Below are 16,270 nucleotides of genomic sequence, written 5' to 3' on the forward strand. Positions count from 1 at the left end.
TAGAAATATTAGATTTCTCATAAAACATAATTGCGTTCGACTTATTATTGTTTGAAAGATTATATAAATGACATACAAAGATAAAATATGTAGAAATGTTAGATAATTAACAAACCACGTTTCTTTTCATAGTAAGATGTATAAATTCATCTTACTATGCAATACTGTTCGTTTTAAGATAAATGTTTATAAAATATCGGTGATATAATAGCTTCTAGTTGAAAAATAACATTATACAATTTTCATAAATTTAATATTTACTTCTAATAATCGTGTTAAACTATAATATTATAATATTACGTATATAAATTATTTAAATATAATAGTAAAATACTTAATATAATCAATAATAATAGTTTATTACTTTAAAAAATTACTAAAAAAAATTATATTTTAGATATTAATTCACAAACTGACATCTGTTCATAGACGCATAGAAGTAGTTGATATAAATGGGGTAAAACTGAATTAATGCGAGTAATATAAAAGCCGGCAATGTTTGTAAGTTAAATCCATTAATTTGTTAATCACTGGCATAAAATTATTATGTAAATCTGCATTAATAGTGCAAACCCTTTTCACGGTTTGCACAACAATATGCTTATTCAGTTATAGGAACTTCTGGCGATCACTTTCAGTGATCGGATCAATATTACAGATAGTGTTAAATCAGTTCCCTTAGAATTATGCATTCAAACAAGTTTTTCCGTAAAAAAAAAAAAAAACATAAGCTCAAGGCATAGCTTCATTGTAATCAATTAAACAGACGTTTTCGAAGGAATTTAAAATGTTTTAATTATGTTTGAGATTTAGCGGAAAACACTAGGTTACTTAGGACTCCCCAGTATTTAATAATTATTACATTAAATAATTACATATTAAATTTTTAAATTGTATGCAGAATTTTGAATTATAAATATCAAAGTTAGCTGGAAAGATTATATAAATTAGATACAAAAATAAAATATGTAGAAATGTTAGATAATTAACAAGCCACGTTTTCTTCTCAAACCAAATAAAACTGCATAATGAATTACGTTAAAAAAAAAATAGTTTAAATTACTTAATTCTTATTAAAAATTTTCAAGCGTAATTAATCCTCTACGGTAAAACGACCTTTAATATATATATATATATATATATATTAATTTTTTTATTGCAAATTTCCTAAGAATTTTTTAGGATTTTAAGCTGGATGAAAGAAATAAAGGGAACTTACTAATGGGAGATATTTATTAACAAGAACAAACCTAAACATCAGCTCAAATGCACAGAATATACTGTATATGCATGTGTGTTTATGTAAACATTCAAAACATCCACACACTTCACAAATAGTATGTTATACACATGGTTACACGCATCTGATAAACACTAAAACTAAGCTTTGGTGAGTCGCTTTATAAAGGAAATGTTAGAATTGAATACGAGTACTGTGAACAATGTTCTCAACAACCTCCAAAGTATACAAAATATTTTCAATTTTATTCCTGAACAGATTCTTTACCCCTTAGCAGGAGAAGTAATGTAACAGAAGTAACTATTGAATAACGTTGCGGTTGTATAGCGTTTACATTTTCTGTGTGTTTCAGAAAAAACTCTTATAAAGTTATTCTTTTAAAAATATCTTATTTTCACCACTTTCATTTCGAATAGAAAATAAGTAATTTATTTAATGCAAATACTATTTTTAATTAGAACAAAAAATTATTTTTAATTAAAAATGTATGTGTAATATATTTTGTGTAATTAAACAGTATAAGTACCACTAATGTATAAATGTTTGGTTCTAATTAATAAAAATAAACACTCTATTAAAAGTAGGACTGTTTATGTGATCACATAAATCGTTCTTATTAACTTATTCATTAGTAACTTAATGCTATTACACTATAATCACAATAAACTAGCTTTAAATATCTTTCTCCATAACTATCATGCTTAGTAACTCACTAACTACACAGGGTGTCTAAAATAGAAATCCGGAATTTCAAAAAAGAACATAGTTTTTATTTGTAACACTCACTACTTTATGATTAATCTTGAAGCGACAACAATTAAGTTTTAGTTTGCGCATTCAGACAGCAACTGCTGAAGTCTGTTGCAGAGCCCAAGCTGTTTTGAGCCCGCCCGCTTCAGTACCGTGGCGTTGCTGCAAAAGAACGCACAGTACTTGTACTGGTTCGCAGAAAAAAAAAATAGTGACTACCGTACAAAGAAATTATACGCTCGTCTATCGTAAAAATTCTCCGAGTGACAGAAGCACGCGTAAATGGTGTGAACAGTTTTTTGAAACCGGAAGCGTTTTGAAACGACACTCACCAGGTAGGACTAAAGCAAATGACGAAAACCTCGAAAGAATTCGACTTCTTTCCAACGAAATCCAAAATGTTTAGTTCGTAGTGATAGTCGTCAACTAAACTTTTCTAAAATCACTGTACATGATGTCGTTTGCAAGCTAATGAAACTTCAGATTATAAGCTACAGCTACTCCATGAAATAAAACCTAGCGATAGGCCAAAAAGCGTTCAATTTGTAACAGTCATGTTTCATGTAACAGTTTATTTCTGTTGATGAAAACTACCTGCAGTAAATTTTTCTAATAAAGCAACTTTCATGTTCATAGAGTCATAAATCGCAATACCTTTAGAGTACGGGCTCAGAAAATTCATATAAGTTGGTGAAATTAGTACACAACTGTCCGAAAGTGAATGTCTAGTGTGTGGTATCATGCATAATCGAATTTTTGCGATACCTTTTTCCATGTGCATACTGTTTGCGGACAATAGTGTACTTGGACGTGTTAAAGAATTTTTTGTTTCTGCGGTTTTAAAATATAGACTAATTTTCATTTTTAATATACAGACTAATTTTCCATCAAAATGGAGAAAATTCTGCACCTCTCCACATTAAAAAAAGGCAGTGAGGATTGCGCTCAACGATAGATTCCCAGAAGGCTGCGTAGGCAGAGAAGCTCCTTCCAACGTTTGGCCACCCGAAGTCCGGATTTGACGCCGACGGATTTCTTCTTTTGAGGCTACGTAAGTAAAAGGATCGTATGCAAATAAAAAATCCAGTTACTTAACCACCGACAAAGGATAACAACAGCTGAAGAAGTGATTCCTGCAAACAAGCTCGTCAGACTGTGTAATGAGGTGAATTATCGGTTTTACGTCTGCAGGGTTGTACGGTACTCATATTGAGTAGATTAAAAAGTAAAAAATTTAGACTTTTTTTTTTCATGTAATAAAACACATAAATTTTTAAATCTAAATTTAATAAAGTAAATTTAATTTAAAGCCGTAGAGTTCTTTATTGGATACCCGGTAAAATAACGATCAGAAAATAGAGAATAGTCTTTTTTATTCCTTTATCTCTCTTCAAACCTGTGCAATTTCACTTTAATCGAAATTTGCTTACAAAGGTATTAAATAAAGTAACATCTCTTAACTACTTTTAAACTTAAATTGTTTTTTTTTTTTTTACTCAAGAGACGTAGAAATTATGTAAATGTGTTAAATGTGTAAATTATGTTAACTGTATTATTTGGGAATAATTAGATTTTTCAATTATCACCTTTTGGAGCAATAGAATACCTGTGGAATTAAATTGATTTCATCAAATGTTTACGATTTATGAATATGAATGTAATTTATTTATTTAAAAAAAAAAAATTACCCCTTTTTCTGTTATTTACGAAAACATTAAAACATGTTTGCAAGTTTAATTTTAAAATTATTTTGTTGCTTTTCTATGTTTGTTCATATCTTGCTCCCATCTTCGTTAACTTTCTCAACTGTTAGTGGATGGGGTCTCTTTAAAACCCAAATTTGCTGTTTATTGAATAGAGAAAAAAAATATTGATAAATTATTTTTGTATTTCTCATCATTTTCTGTCTCGGCCTTTCTAAAACGTTTTGTAAGTATTTTCCTTTAGTTCATTTTTAATATTTTGTTGCTCATTCTTATCAAGCGATGATAAAGTTTCAGATCGTTCGCTCAAAAATTTTAAAAAATAGTAGTTGATAACCGAATGCGGGGAAAAGTGTAACACTGGAGGTAAAAATGGAGATAAATCTCTAAAAATTCCCTGTCACTAAAAGTGGCTGGATCCAGCTGGTGATTAAGTAGTTAGTTTTGGTTGGTTCTGAAGCGGCCTCTGCATTTTTTCTTTTATTACTCGGCTAGCCTGTTGGTTGGCATTAATAATATATGATGGCGAAAGCTCAATTATGTATAATGACAGTATTAAAAATAAAAAATTATGGAAACGAAAGGCTAGAATTTTTTTCTTATTATTTAACTCTCACTTGAAACAGATTTTAATACAGTTACATTTGAATGGTTCGCTTTTTCGAAAACAGGCCGACATTTTCTTACACACAGGGATTAATAGTACCATAACCAATAAAGTAAACCAGTAATAAAATAATTTACTTAAAGCAACACGTTTAATTGGAATTTAAAAGTAATGTTAAAATCTTTATTTAGTACATTTTGAAGTTAGCTAATAAAATAAAAGAAAAAGAAGATCCACTAAAATAAATATCTTTTTGATTTGGTCTTACGTTCAAACACAAATGTCGAGATTTTATGAACCAGTATAACTCTTATACATTTTTTTAGGTAAATTCATTTTAGTTGAAACCCAACTAAACAAATGCCAGAATTTATATTAAAGTAAATTAACACTAATGAAGAATTTTCACAGAATTTGCTTTAATTAAGAAAATACTTAAACAAAACACCATATCTTCTAAATCTACCTTGTTGGGGAAGAAACCAGTAAGAAAATAATTTGACTAGCATTTAAACTTTCAAGCTTTTACAACTTTGTTGGCTGGAAAAGGTACAAGTTGTGTTTATTTCTCCCTCACGTGATTGCAAGACGCGTTGTGTCGCAGTGCAGGGTCCCAAGACGTGAGTGGAACTTTATCCTACGAATTACGTGTTTAAAATTCCAACTTTCATTATAACCACAGACGAAACTTTTTCACCTAGCTTCTTCACTGTGTTCATTTGATTAGACATCTCCAACCGCGTTTAAATCTTTTTCAAATGCATCTTTCTAACTGCTTGTCTGTAACATTGAAAACCCCTATGATAAAACGAGGTAAGATGGTAAAACTAACAAAAAACAAAATTTACTTCAATGTAGTAGATTTGCATTGAATTACGTCAACGTGTCAGTTAAAAGAATGATTGAAATTCTTAATGAAGAGGATAATGTTTGTTTTCTGATAGCGGAGTCCTCCACAATCGGTGTGAGCTCCTACAGGTGCTTCAATGTTACTAAATAGTATAGTTTGAGATCAAAATTTATCTTAAATAAGTTTAGACTTAGTGTCAATAGAAGAAGAATGAGATAAATTATTCATTAAAGTTCAAATATAATTAAATTTCTTCAAATCAATATTCTATTACACAATTTTTTTCTTTGTTTCCATTTATAATTTAAAATTACATTTTTATTGATTTCCACTAGCAATTTAAATTTATTTTAGATTAGATTTTCATTTCTACAAAGAAATAAAATTACTTTTGTATTGTAATGAAATTACCTACTAATAGATACTTTTTTAGAACTGTTGCGTTACTCCATGTTATTTACTAATTCACTACGTAAACGCATATTGTTATTATGGCTACAGTTATTCTTGAAACTTTATTTTAAGCTGAGATCAAAAAGACGGATGAGTTCTCAACTTGATCCGCAAGTACTATTAATTTACGTATATTCTAGTCTTATTAACAAAACAAATTGATTTCGATGATTTTTCTTTCTTTTTATAAAAGTGATGAAATTTTCTCTGTTGCAATCTTATTAAGTTTCTTCCTGATAGCACCAATGAAAAATAATTTAAACAAAACAAAATGGCCAAATTTATGATTTGACATTTTTCCTCTATAAGCATTACTTATGACTGGACTATTATAATTTAATATATAGCTCAGTGGTTTCAAAATTCTGTGTCTCGGCGCTGGGGAAGCCCGACTACTTCATAGGGTCGTAGCCAAATATTTCACAATTTTCATTTACAGTTTCAATTCAATATCATAGGATGCGACATCTAACGGAGCTGATGAAAACTACTTAATTACTGTTTGATCAACTCTCTGTAAGTGGTTAGTAGATAACGTGACACTATTCTCGCGATGCTCAATCAGTTTCTCGAATTTTCTGGTATTTTGTGTTCATTTATAAATAAAGGTCAGTTTCGCACGGTTTTAGTTTTTAATTAGAATTCGGAGATTGTATCAATCGAATATTATTTTGTGATCAAGTCAATTGAATTTTTTGAAGTATTTTTTTGGTACCCATTATTACGAATGGGCTGGTTTTTACTAAACAGCAACAAATATAGTAAGAGTAAATTTTAAGAAGGCACATCGTCAACCAGTGGCAAGAGTGTGAAGTGTAAAAATAAAAAATATAACAGCTTATATATTTGGACATTAGTTTTATATCTATATCCTGACCCCAAAGGGGAAGACACCCTTCATGTGACGGTTTCAGTCGCCACGCCACTCCCTCCGTACCTAACCCTGATGGGGTTTACCGGAGGTCATCTTCAAAACCTCGACAAAAGGCATCTGTCAGCCTTGTTCTTGCCTCAGTCAAGATGCCACCGATGCGAATGCCACATGTGACATTCCCATCAGTGTACTACTACCTACTAGATAACTCTTTAAAGACAAAACACAAGTCCAAGTCTTTAACAAGACTGAATAGACAACTTGAAGGAACTGAAATCACAACTACCTACCCGAAATAGGAAAAAGTTGAGTTCAACACGCGACGTTAGTACAAAACATAACAAGAAATAATAACAAAACATTAAACCAAAAACATAACCAAAAGACAAGACAAAAAAACAAAAAAAAACGTAGGATAAGGCAAATCCAAGAGGAATCCTAAACTCCCCGGCATTCGTTTTCCTTGCCAAGTAAATTATTAAATTCTCAACGATCATCCATTTGGCACGGTTTCTCTAATTTACACGGAGATCTAACACCCACCCGATAATATCGAACCGGCAAATAGTATCCGTGCGCATTAGCTCGTACTTAGGACATGCTTAAAGAACATGATAGGTGTCGTCCAACTGTCCACATTGTGGTCACATACCGGAGTCTACCAGAACAAGACGCTGCAAACTGTCTCTGAAAGCGTCATGTCCAGAATTAAATTGCGTCACGTACTTGTTAAAGTGTACCCAAGAAGCGCCTTGCAAACCAACATCTGGAAAGTGATCATGCGTATAACGCCCACTCACTATTTCATACCATCTGGTCTGCCACAAAGCATTGCCATGTTGTTCAATTTCCTGCACTTTCTCTGAAGTCAACTCACCGGACTTCTCTGACGCAATAAAATCTATCGGTTTCACGCTTGCAATCACCAAGATTGCCTCCCTTCAAATCGTACGGTAACCACCTGTTACCGTTAACAATATAAGGCATTGAGCCCTCAATAATGTATCCTAATAGCTTTTGAATTTTAGCATATCCGCCCATACAGTCGCCGCATATAGCACAATAGCCTGGACCACGCCCTTGTAAAGGATACTCATGGTCTTGAAGATAAGACCCCAATCAGGATTGACCACACGTCGTATTCGACGTGTGGTCAATCAGGAGAAGGCACTACAGGCCTTCTCCTCGATATATTGAAGATGCTTCTTAAAATGCAGTTTCAAATTAAGAAACACCCTGAGATGTTTCTTGATGAAATACCTTTTGAACCTGAACATACTTGATACCCTGGCCTGACATTGAAATACGTAATTGCCGACTCACTGCCAAACGGCCTTTGAGTATCATCATCGTAATCTTCTCCAAGTTAACGTCATCTTATGTTAATGACCCACAATTTCATTTTGGAATAGGCTTTTCTCAGGATTGATATTTGTTAGCCGTTTCTCTCTCTGTATTCCTTCTCTTACATTTATCAATGATGTTTTTTTGTAAAACAACATTACATGCAGAGGCTGTTCTTTTTTGTAAGCCAACCAATATTCAAATAAAAACTTAACACAAAATAAATTAAAAACAATAATATAAATGACTTGGAAAAAAATCAACGTAGCAAATGTATAATAAAAATAGGAGACTTTATTTTTTTATTAACTACTGGAAGAATGATTTTATTGTTTTTATTTTAACGGTTCATCACTTTAAGAAGAAATAAGTTTTAAAATACGTTCTGAGTCCAATTTTGGTGATGAATTTCGTGACTTCAAAAACGAGCTTACACCAACTATATGTATTGTGACCGGTCCGCTACATGGCTTACATGGTGAATACAGCTAAAATTGAAAAATTCGTTCATATAGTTATCATTTACTAGATGTTACCGAAGCAGAAATAAACAACTCTACCTTGAACGAACCTTCTATTATGAAATATAAGTGAAATAACTTTTACTTTGATTGTACATCATTCAGAGAACTAAGCGTCAATGCGCATTAGATTCTAATTAAAATATTTTACATAAAATGTTTGGGGAATTGATTTTTACCAAGTAACGCAAGTGGGTTTGGCTTACCTAATGAGATTTAAGAAATTACCTATGAAAATATGTAATCACCGCTTAGATGTTTTTTATTTTAATTTTATTTATCTATTTGCCATACTCGTTTAGTTCAATCGAAAATGGAGAAAATTTTCAATCATTGTCCAAATTTTTTTTACCTTTCTTCACAGTTTTCGAAAGTGGAATTTCGAAAAATCTGAAAAATTAGCTTTTAGAAATTCAAATGAAGATTACACAAATCAAAATCAAGTTGGCATCTTCATTTGTTACCGATAAATTAAGAAAATAGCCAGGTTTCAAAAAAAAAATCAAAAATCCATTTTGACCCGTTAAACTAAGAATTTCAAAAATCTATAAATTTGTTTTTAGATATTCCCTTGAAGATTACATACACCAAAAATGAAGTTGATATCTTTATTGACTTACTGAGAAAAATTTTTTTAAATAATAAATTTCATTGTAACTGCATTTTAACTCTAAAACTCGAAATTTAAAAAAAAAAATCTTTCTTAGAGTGCTCTTTTACCGCAAGAAAAACTTGTATACATTTATATAAATAAATGTGAATGTTCGTTTGTTCAAAATCTTAAATGTTCGAAAGTTCTTCACCGAATTCTTTGAAATTTTGACACAACGTTGCATTCGAATCGCGTGTTTTATATACCTACTATTTATATACCTAATATACCTTACTTACCTGTGACAAGTAAAAATATGCTTTTTTTTAAAAACAGCAGACGTAAAAGCAACACTTGTTATACTAAATATTTTACGATTCCATTTCAGTGTTTCCGATATGTGTGTCCGCTATAGACTAAAAAACTACTGGCCCGATTTACGCGTGGGGAAAAAGGGAGAAAGGGAAAAATCGGAAAAGGAAAAAGGGAAGAAGGGGAAAATAGAAAAAAGAAAAGGGGGAAAGGGAAAAAGGGAAAGGTTAAATTTTGTGAAGTTTCGTAATGTTCATTTTATTAATGTTTATCAAACTTACAATTGTGTTCATTTAATCTATATATATACTGAAATTAGCAATATCGAAGCATTGTCGGGTCTGCTAGTAAATATATATATAATATGTATAAAACAATATGAAGTGAATGATTCATTATCTACACCCAGCAAAAAATATCAAAGATAAATTAATGAAAATTTCTATACACGTTCTTTTTACGGTGAAATGCACGCTACAAAGGATTTTTTGAAATTTGGGGTTTAAAGAGTTAAAATGCAGTGACAATGAAATTTATTATTTTTGAATCTGTCGGTAGAATATCAACTTGATGATTTTTGGAGTGTATAGTCTTCATGTGAATATCTAAAAACTAATTTCTAAATTTTTTGAAATTCATCCTTAAAAGGGTAAAGAAAGGTAAAAAAATTGAATAGTTTTATGTATGTATGCGCGCACGTGTGTGTGTTGTGTGTACATATAAATTTCAGAATGTTTTAATAATCTCATTTAAAATATAGAAACTGATAATTACACAAGAAAAAAACACTTAATCATACCACATAGATACACGCCTCTATCATTGGAATATAAATTTTTTACGAGACCAGAAAAATAATGGACACAAAAGAAGATTGCAAGATTGCACAAGGGCTCGACATGAGCTTGTAAGCCTTGCTATGCCACCACGATTTACGACTTAGGGCGTCCACCACCATACGATATAAAGTAAGCTGTGTAAAGCTGAGCTAACTAGCAGCAGGCCCTAAGCACTGTACCATTCAGACCGACTCATAGAAAACAACAAAACATCTAGCTAATCACAATAAAATAACTACGTGTAAAAGCTATGGTAACCTATCCGCTGATTGTAATGAAAATAAATTAAAAGTAAGATAACAAAAATAATGAAATGCAATAAAAACCTACTTATATTGCTTATATATAGCAGTTGATAAATAAAATAGCCGCATAAACAATAAAATTATTAAAATTAGCACTATTATTTACCGTATTTATCAAAGTAGATTATCATTTCTTTTTATTATTTGTTTATTTTATGATTAATGGAAAGATTTTTCATGCAAAATCAATTTTATATGTAATTTATACTATTACCTAAATTAAAAATATAATAAAGATTGGATTGATTAGTCAAATAAAACTCATTCAATTTGTATACATGGAGTTAAAAATAAAATTACAAATGAAGAATGTAAGAGATCAGCTCAACTGGGGCTCATTCAGGAACTACTTCGGACCAAACTGAATAATCATGAAAATCGTTTGTTTTAATGCTTTATTATGAAAATAAATATTATAAAATAATAATTTTTATAATTAAAACATTTTTTTTCAGAAAAAAATAATCAAAATAAATGTGATGAAGTATTAACCCTGATAAAAATAGTAGCTTTTATAGATAATAACACTATCATATTTAGAAAATGATCTTCAACAATTATTTCATTAAATACGTTACCAACATAATGAACTAGAGCTTGGAAAGCTATTTCGTACACAAATATAAACAAAAATGTACATTAATGAACCGCGAGGTAAATTTCAAGCAAGAAGATGTGTTGATTACATCATAAGATAATTATCAAGTCTAAAAAGTCCCAAATTTAATTTTCTTCTGCTAATGAATAAAATTTGTCACTAAAGTCAACTCTAATTAACATTTTACGTATATATATATATATGTGTGTGTGTGTGTGTGTGTGTGTGCGTGTGAAGTATAGGTATTAGAAAGATATGTAGTGATTTGTGAATGTTATTATTTAATCTTATTTTATCTTTTTGTATTTTTCATCAGGTAATTAATAATTAAATGTGTAGTGAATATAACCTTGACGTTAATATTCACCTCACAACATTAATTAGCTTGATAAATAAGACTAAATTTTCTGTTAAAAAAATTTATTGCGTAAAGGAACGGGAGTGAGTATTGTTTTACATTAATTAATTGTATTTTTCTGTGTTTTATTTTTTTTATAATGAGATACACGGAATATACGTACTTATGGCTAATGTAAGGCAATAAAACTGCACTTATACGGGCATATTAATTCGTCAATTTTCATTAATAATTGTGAAAACATTTTTTTTTTTTTTGTAATAATTTCAAGTATAATATATATATATATGTATATATATATATTTATTTATTTTAGTAATTACAAATATATTTCTATTAATAATAAATTTATAAATGATATTAAACTAATGAAAGTAAAACGGCAAGTTGAATTCCTCAAGAATATTTCAAATCTAACGTTAATTATAAAATAATAAGTTCTTTTGTTCCTGGTTAAGCAGCTTATATTTGTGACAGAGAACTTATAATAAAAATCATACGTGTAAATTAAGTTGGCATTAATGATATTAAGTGGAATAATTGTAATTAAGGATGAAATATGACCTAGTTGGCGTGCTTTTAGTAAGCAGAGTTGTTGTGACATGCATGTACGAACAGGTAATAAATCAAATTACCTTCTGCATAAATTCTGTATGCAGTTACTGAAGCATAAGAGCAAAATTTCCTATCAAAACTAAACTGATATTTTCACACTGTAACCTGTAATAATTTAACCAATAAATTAATTTACATAATATACATTTCCTTATTTTACAAGCCTAAATATCATAAATTTGTCATTATGCAAGGCTGTTTAATGATTACAAGACCAGATATTAATGTTCAATACGTTATTACGTATCAAATTACGATCATTTTAAAAACATTGGTAACAGTATATTAGTTTGTTTTTTACACTTTTTATTTTAATAATACTCTTACTTTAAGTTTATTTTTTGTTGTTACTTGTCTATATTTATTCTTTATTGTTCCTGTTTTTTATTGTTTATTTTTGTTGTTTATGATCTTTGTTATTTTACGTAACACTACATGATAGTGGTACTTTAGTCGCTGAATGCATTAAAAAAAAAAAAAAAAATTTTTTAAATTATTTTATATTTATAAATAAATTTTATCAATATACATCTGATAAGTTACGTTAACTATTTATCCGAAATAATACAAGGTAATTAAATCAGAAATTGAAACAGTGAAAACTAATAAAAAAGTTCATATTTTCATAAAGTAAACGATCAGAAGACATTTCTACATTCGGCCGTAAAAAGTATGAAAAGATAATTAAGGTTAATTTTTTAACTTTACTCAAATTGAATTTTCTAGTCATAATCAAACAATATAATCTTTAAAAAATAAAATAATTTTGAAGGTAAATTTTCTTTACCCTCTTTTTAATGTTGATTACAAAAATCATATATTTTTGTTTTATATTTACGTATATAGATTTAATAATAAAAGTAATGGTTAAAGAATGAAAACTAAGACTGGAATCCTTAATATAATATAGTACATACCATTCTGCTTACTTACGTAGCTACTATCTCAGATATTGCTTCGTTACTGCAAGTTCGTTAGTGAAAAAATAAAAAATAAATAGTGATTTTAAATGTATACCGATTTACCAGATTTATTTATAAAAAGACTATATTAAAATTTGTTTAGTAAGCAAGTTGAGATTGAATTTATACAATAAGTATCATGTTCCAATAATTTTAGCTTAACAAATTATTCTATTAAAAATGAATTAATTAAATTAATTATTACTAGGTTTAAAGTAATTCGTAGTCCATACGAGAAATATATGCTATAAATATTTCGAAATGGTAATTTATAGAGTAAGTTCCTTTTCTTTGCAAGTTTATATTATTTATCCTTAACAAATAATGCAGAGAAAAAAAAAATAGTTTTTCATTCAGATAATTTTCTATGAAGAATATTGAATCAATTTTCTTTTTTTATTAATTCATCATACAATTTTACTAAAAACTAAGCTAGTCAACACCCATGAAGACTTAATTCTGTTTCGTTGAAAATTAAATAATGCTTGCGTTAAAATTTAATAATGCTACGTCTTTTTTATATTATATAAAAGAAAGAAATAGAAAATAAAATATAAGATTACCTGCTGCAGGTGAAAGTTTGGTAACAACACCCCATCTTTGTTTCCACTGAAACAGATATTTATGACTAGTTATAGAAACACATTTTTTTCATTTTTTCGGCTAAGATATACCAGTAATAATGACTAGAAATAGAATGGAAGGGATTTTTCAATTTACCGTATTATGTAAGATATTTTTTATTAGAATATTATTTTATTACCAACATATATATAAATATATACGTATTTTAATTTACCAGTTATTTTTTAAGCGTTTTAAGTAAAATCTCACTACTTTACAAAGTTGATTTACTTAAAAATGCGTTTCGACGTCAAGATGAAAGAATAAGATTTCATTTTCAGATTAAAGATTAAGAGTTCAAAATATTTTTATGAGAAAAAAAGAAAAACTGAAAAATTCTTGTAATATTGAAGATTTAAATCAACTTTTTATTATGCAGTTCAATTTTCTTAGATACAGATAAGTAAATATCATTTTTTGCTAGCTTGATATGGATCTTATACTTCGTTTCCGATTCAGTGTTTATTTTACCCGCCACTTTTCAGCGGGTTAACATTGATTAAATATCATACAACATTCACAGATAAATCAAACTATTTTACAGTCCGACTATTTGTCCTTTTGTTGCACCAAACAATATCTAAAACTAAATATTGGGATAAAAAATATTTTGTGAAAACTAATCTCATTTGCTTTAAGATGTCGCTGTACATGTCTTAAATTAAAAATTAACCCTGAATAACGTTACCAAAGTTGCAAAATTAAAAATCATCTTTCTCAGTCCAAAACAATAAAAGATTAGTAAAATACAACAGTAAACCTACTTAAATTTTATAAGCAAAAAATGAATGATTAAACAAAAGAACAAAATAAATATGGTAAGAAGAAACAAAATAACCTTTTAAAACAGTTCATTTTTATCTATAAAACAACATTACAACTCAATAAAATAGCATAAGCAGGTGAATAGATTATTTTAAACAAAAGTAGGAGCAAAAAAAAATCAACTCTACTCTTTTAAGGCACTGTAAATTTAATTATTATTTCTTCGATTACATTAAATCATAGAACTATTGAAAGAATTTTTTGAGTTAAAATAAAGTCTCCTTTAAAGTAATATACATGACTGTATATATATTATGGTATAGTACTTTTTTTATATTTGGGAAATATAAAAATCTTATTTTTGTATGAAGAAAAAAATCTAGTGTTAGTTGAAGTGTATATATTTTGAGAAGAGTATTTGAATATTTGCAGTACTATAATATTTGTGTAGCACTCGAGTTCTATAGCTGGAGAGTATTACTACATTACAATTTTCACAATAGTATTATCACACTATGATGTGATAATAATTCTGTAAGTTTGAAGTATTCGTATTGTTACAATATAACAAAAATTAAGGATATCTAAAATCTAAAGTTTCACAGACAAAAACCACTATAGGTAATCAATTTATCCCACAAATAATGATAAAAAAATGGTAGTCTGTATCAAACGTTGCTGATAAAAAGATGCGAATGTCAGGTGCGACAAAATGCACTGCATAATTGATGCTGAATAAAAAGGAAGCCGACCTAAAAGTACATTCGATTTTAATACCTTTAATATAGATTATTTTGTAAGTATTAATCTGTTATCTTTTTTTTTATTTTTAGTCTTTTAAATTATTTTTATGCAGTTATGAGGATATAGTATGTGAAGAATATAAATATCATCATCGATTTTAGTGAATAATTGGCAACTCTGCCGACTTTTGAGCAAGTCGGAGCTTTAAAACTGATTAAATTTAGGCCTAGATTACATTTCCAGAACAGTCAAAATTTTCAGAATTTCTGTTTTCTTAATTTGTTAAAATATTAAAAGGCAGCAAATTTTTTTTAAGGGATTTTATAGTTTTTTTAATTATAAGAAACGATTTATTTGATCATTTTTCTATAACGACATTTGTAATAAATAATCAAATGGTGAAAAGTTTAACTATAACCTAACTAAAAAATAATCTTATAGCAAAGACTTACCCTTTTACTGTCTCGAAATTTAAGCCATCCTTCGATGAGAATTAGATCGGTTCTGGGAATTGTTTCCACTTTGAGGATTTCATCTTGCTCCTGCTCTGATACGCAAGTAGAAGATTCTCCATCTACACTTTTCGTTGGAGATTTTTCTACGCTCTCCATCAACTACGATTCAAATCGGATTACGATTATAGTTTTTATCACAAAACTATAATTATGTCGGTTCGGTAAATGAACGCCTTATATTGAAAATCAAAATAAGAATTAATTTTGGTAATAAGAAATTTATCTTATAATTTTCTTCTTAAATATAAATACATTTCTTGTGGTCGTAAAGAAATAATCCTAGAATTTTTAATGGAGTATTATATTTTTAAAAAAGAAAACATCTATTTCAGTGAAACTGATACAGCAACTCTCACGCACTGAAAAAATTATGTTATCTGAAGATTTCAGTAATCAATAATGACTAACACGCACACACACTCAGCGTCAGAATTTGATAACTAAACCTGCGACATCAGAGGCAACAACGAATTAAATAATTTGTAAGTTACCCATGTTATTTCTCTCCCTCCCTTTATCAATTTTTCTCTCACATTCTCCCTTATTAAAAACATGCGCGAGCATTCAAACACACAAAAACAACTGTACTTATTACCCAATTCATAATATAGGTAAATAAAGAGAAAGTCGTTTAGGAAATTTTAACGTAGAAAAATATTTACGAATTTATAAATTTTTTTTTTTTTTGCTTTTTTTTAA

The 16,270-nt window shown here is 28.8% G+C and overlaps 1 protein-coding gene across 1 annotated transcript in view; it reads right to left on the minus strand.

Annotated features, from left to right (window-relative positions):
- The window catches only part of LOC142317791 (uncharacterized), a 316,560-nt gene extending 300,855 nt beyond the window's left edge, over nucleotides 1-15,705 (minus strand). The window contains exons 1-2 of the mRNA XM_075354339.1: nucleotides 15,509-15,705; nucleotides 13,487-13,532 (exon numbers count right to left, since the gene is read on the minus strand). Coding sequence (XP_075210454.1) covers nucleotides 13,487-13,532; nucleotides 15,509-15,667 — 205 coding nt within the window. The 5' untranslated portion in view covers nucleotides 15,668-15,705. The remainder of the gene's footprint in view (nucleotides 1-13,486; nucleotides 13,533-15,508) is intronic.
- Between the last annotated feature and the right edge of the window lie 565 nt (nucleotides 15,706-16,270).

This window comes from Lycorma delicatula, chromosome 1 (genome assembly GCF_047948215.1).
Source record: "Lycorma delicatula isolate Av1 chromosome 1, ASM4794821v1, whole genome shotgun sequence".
In the NCBI taxonomy this organism is placed as follows: Eukaryota; Metazoa; Arthropoda; class Insecta; order Hemiptera; family Fulgoridae; genus Lycorma; species Lycorma delicatula.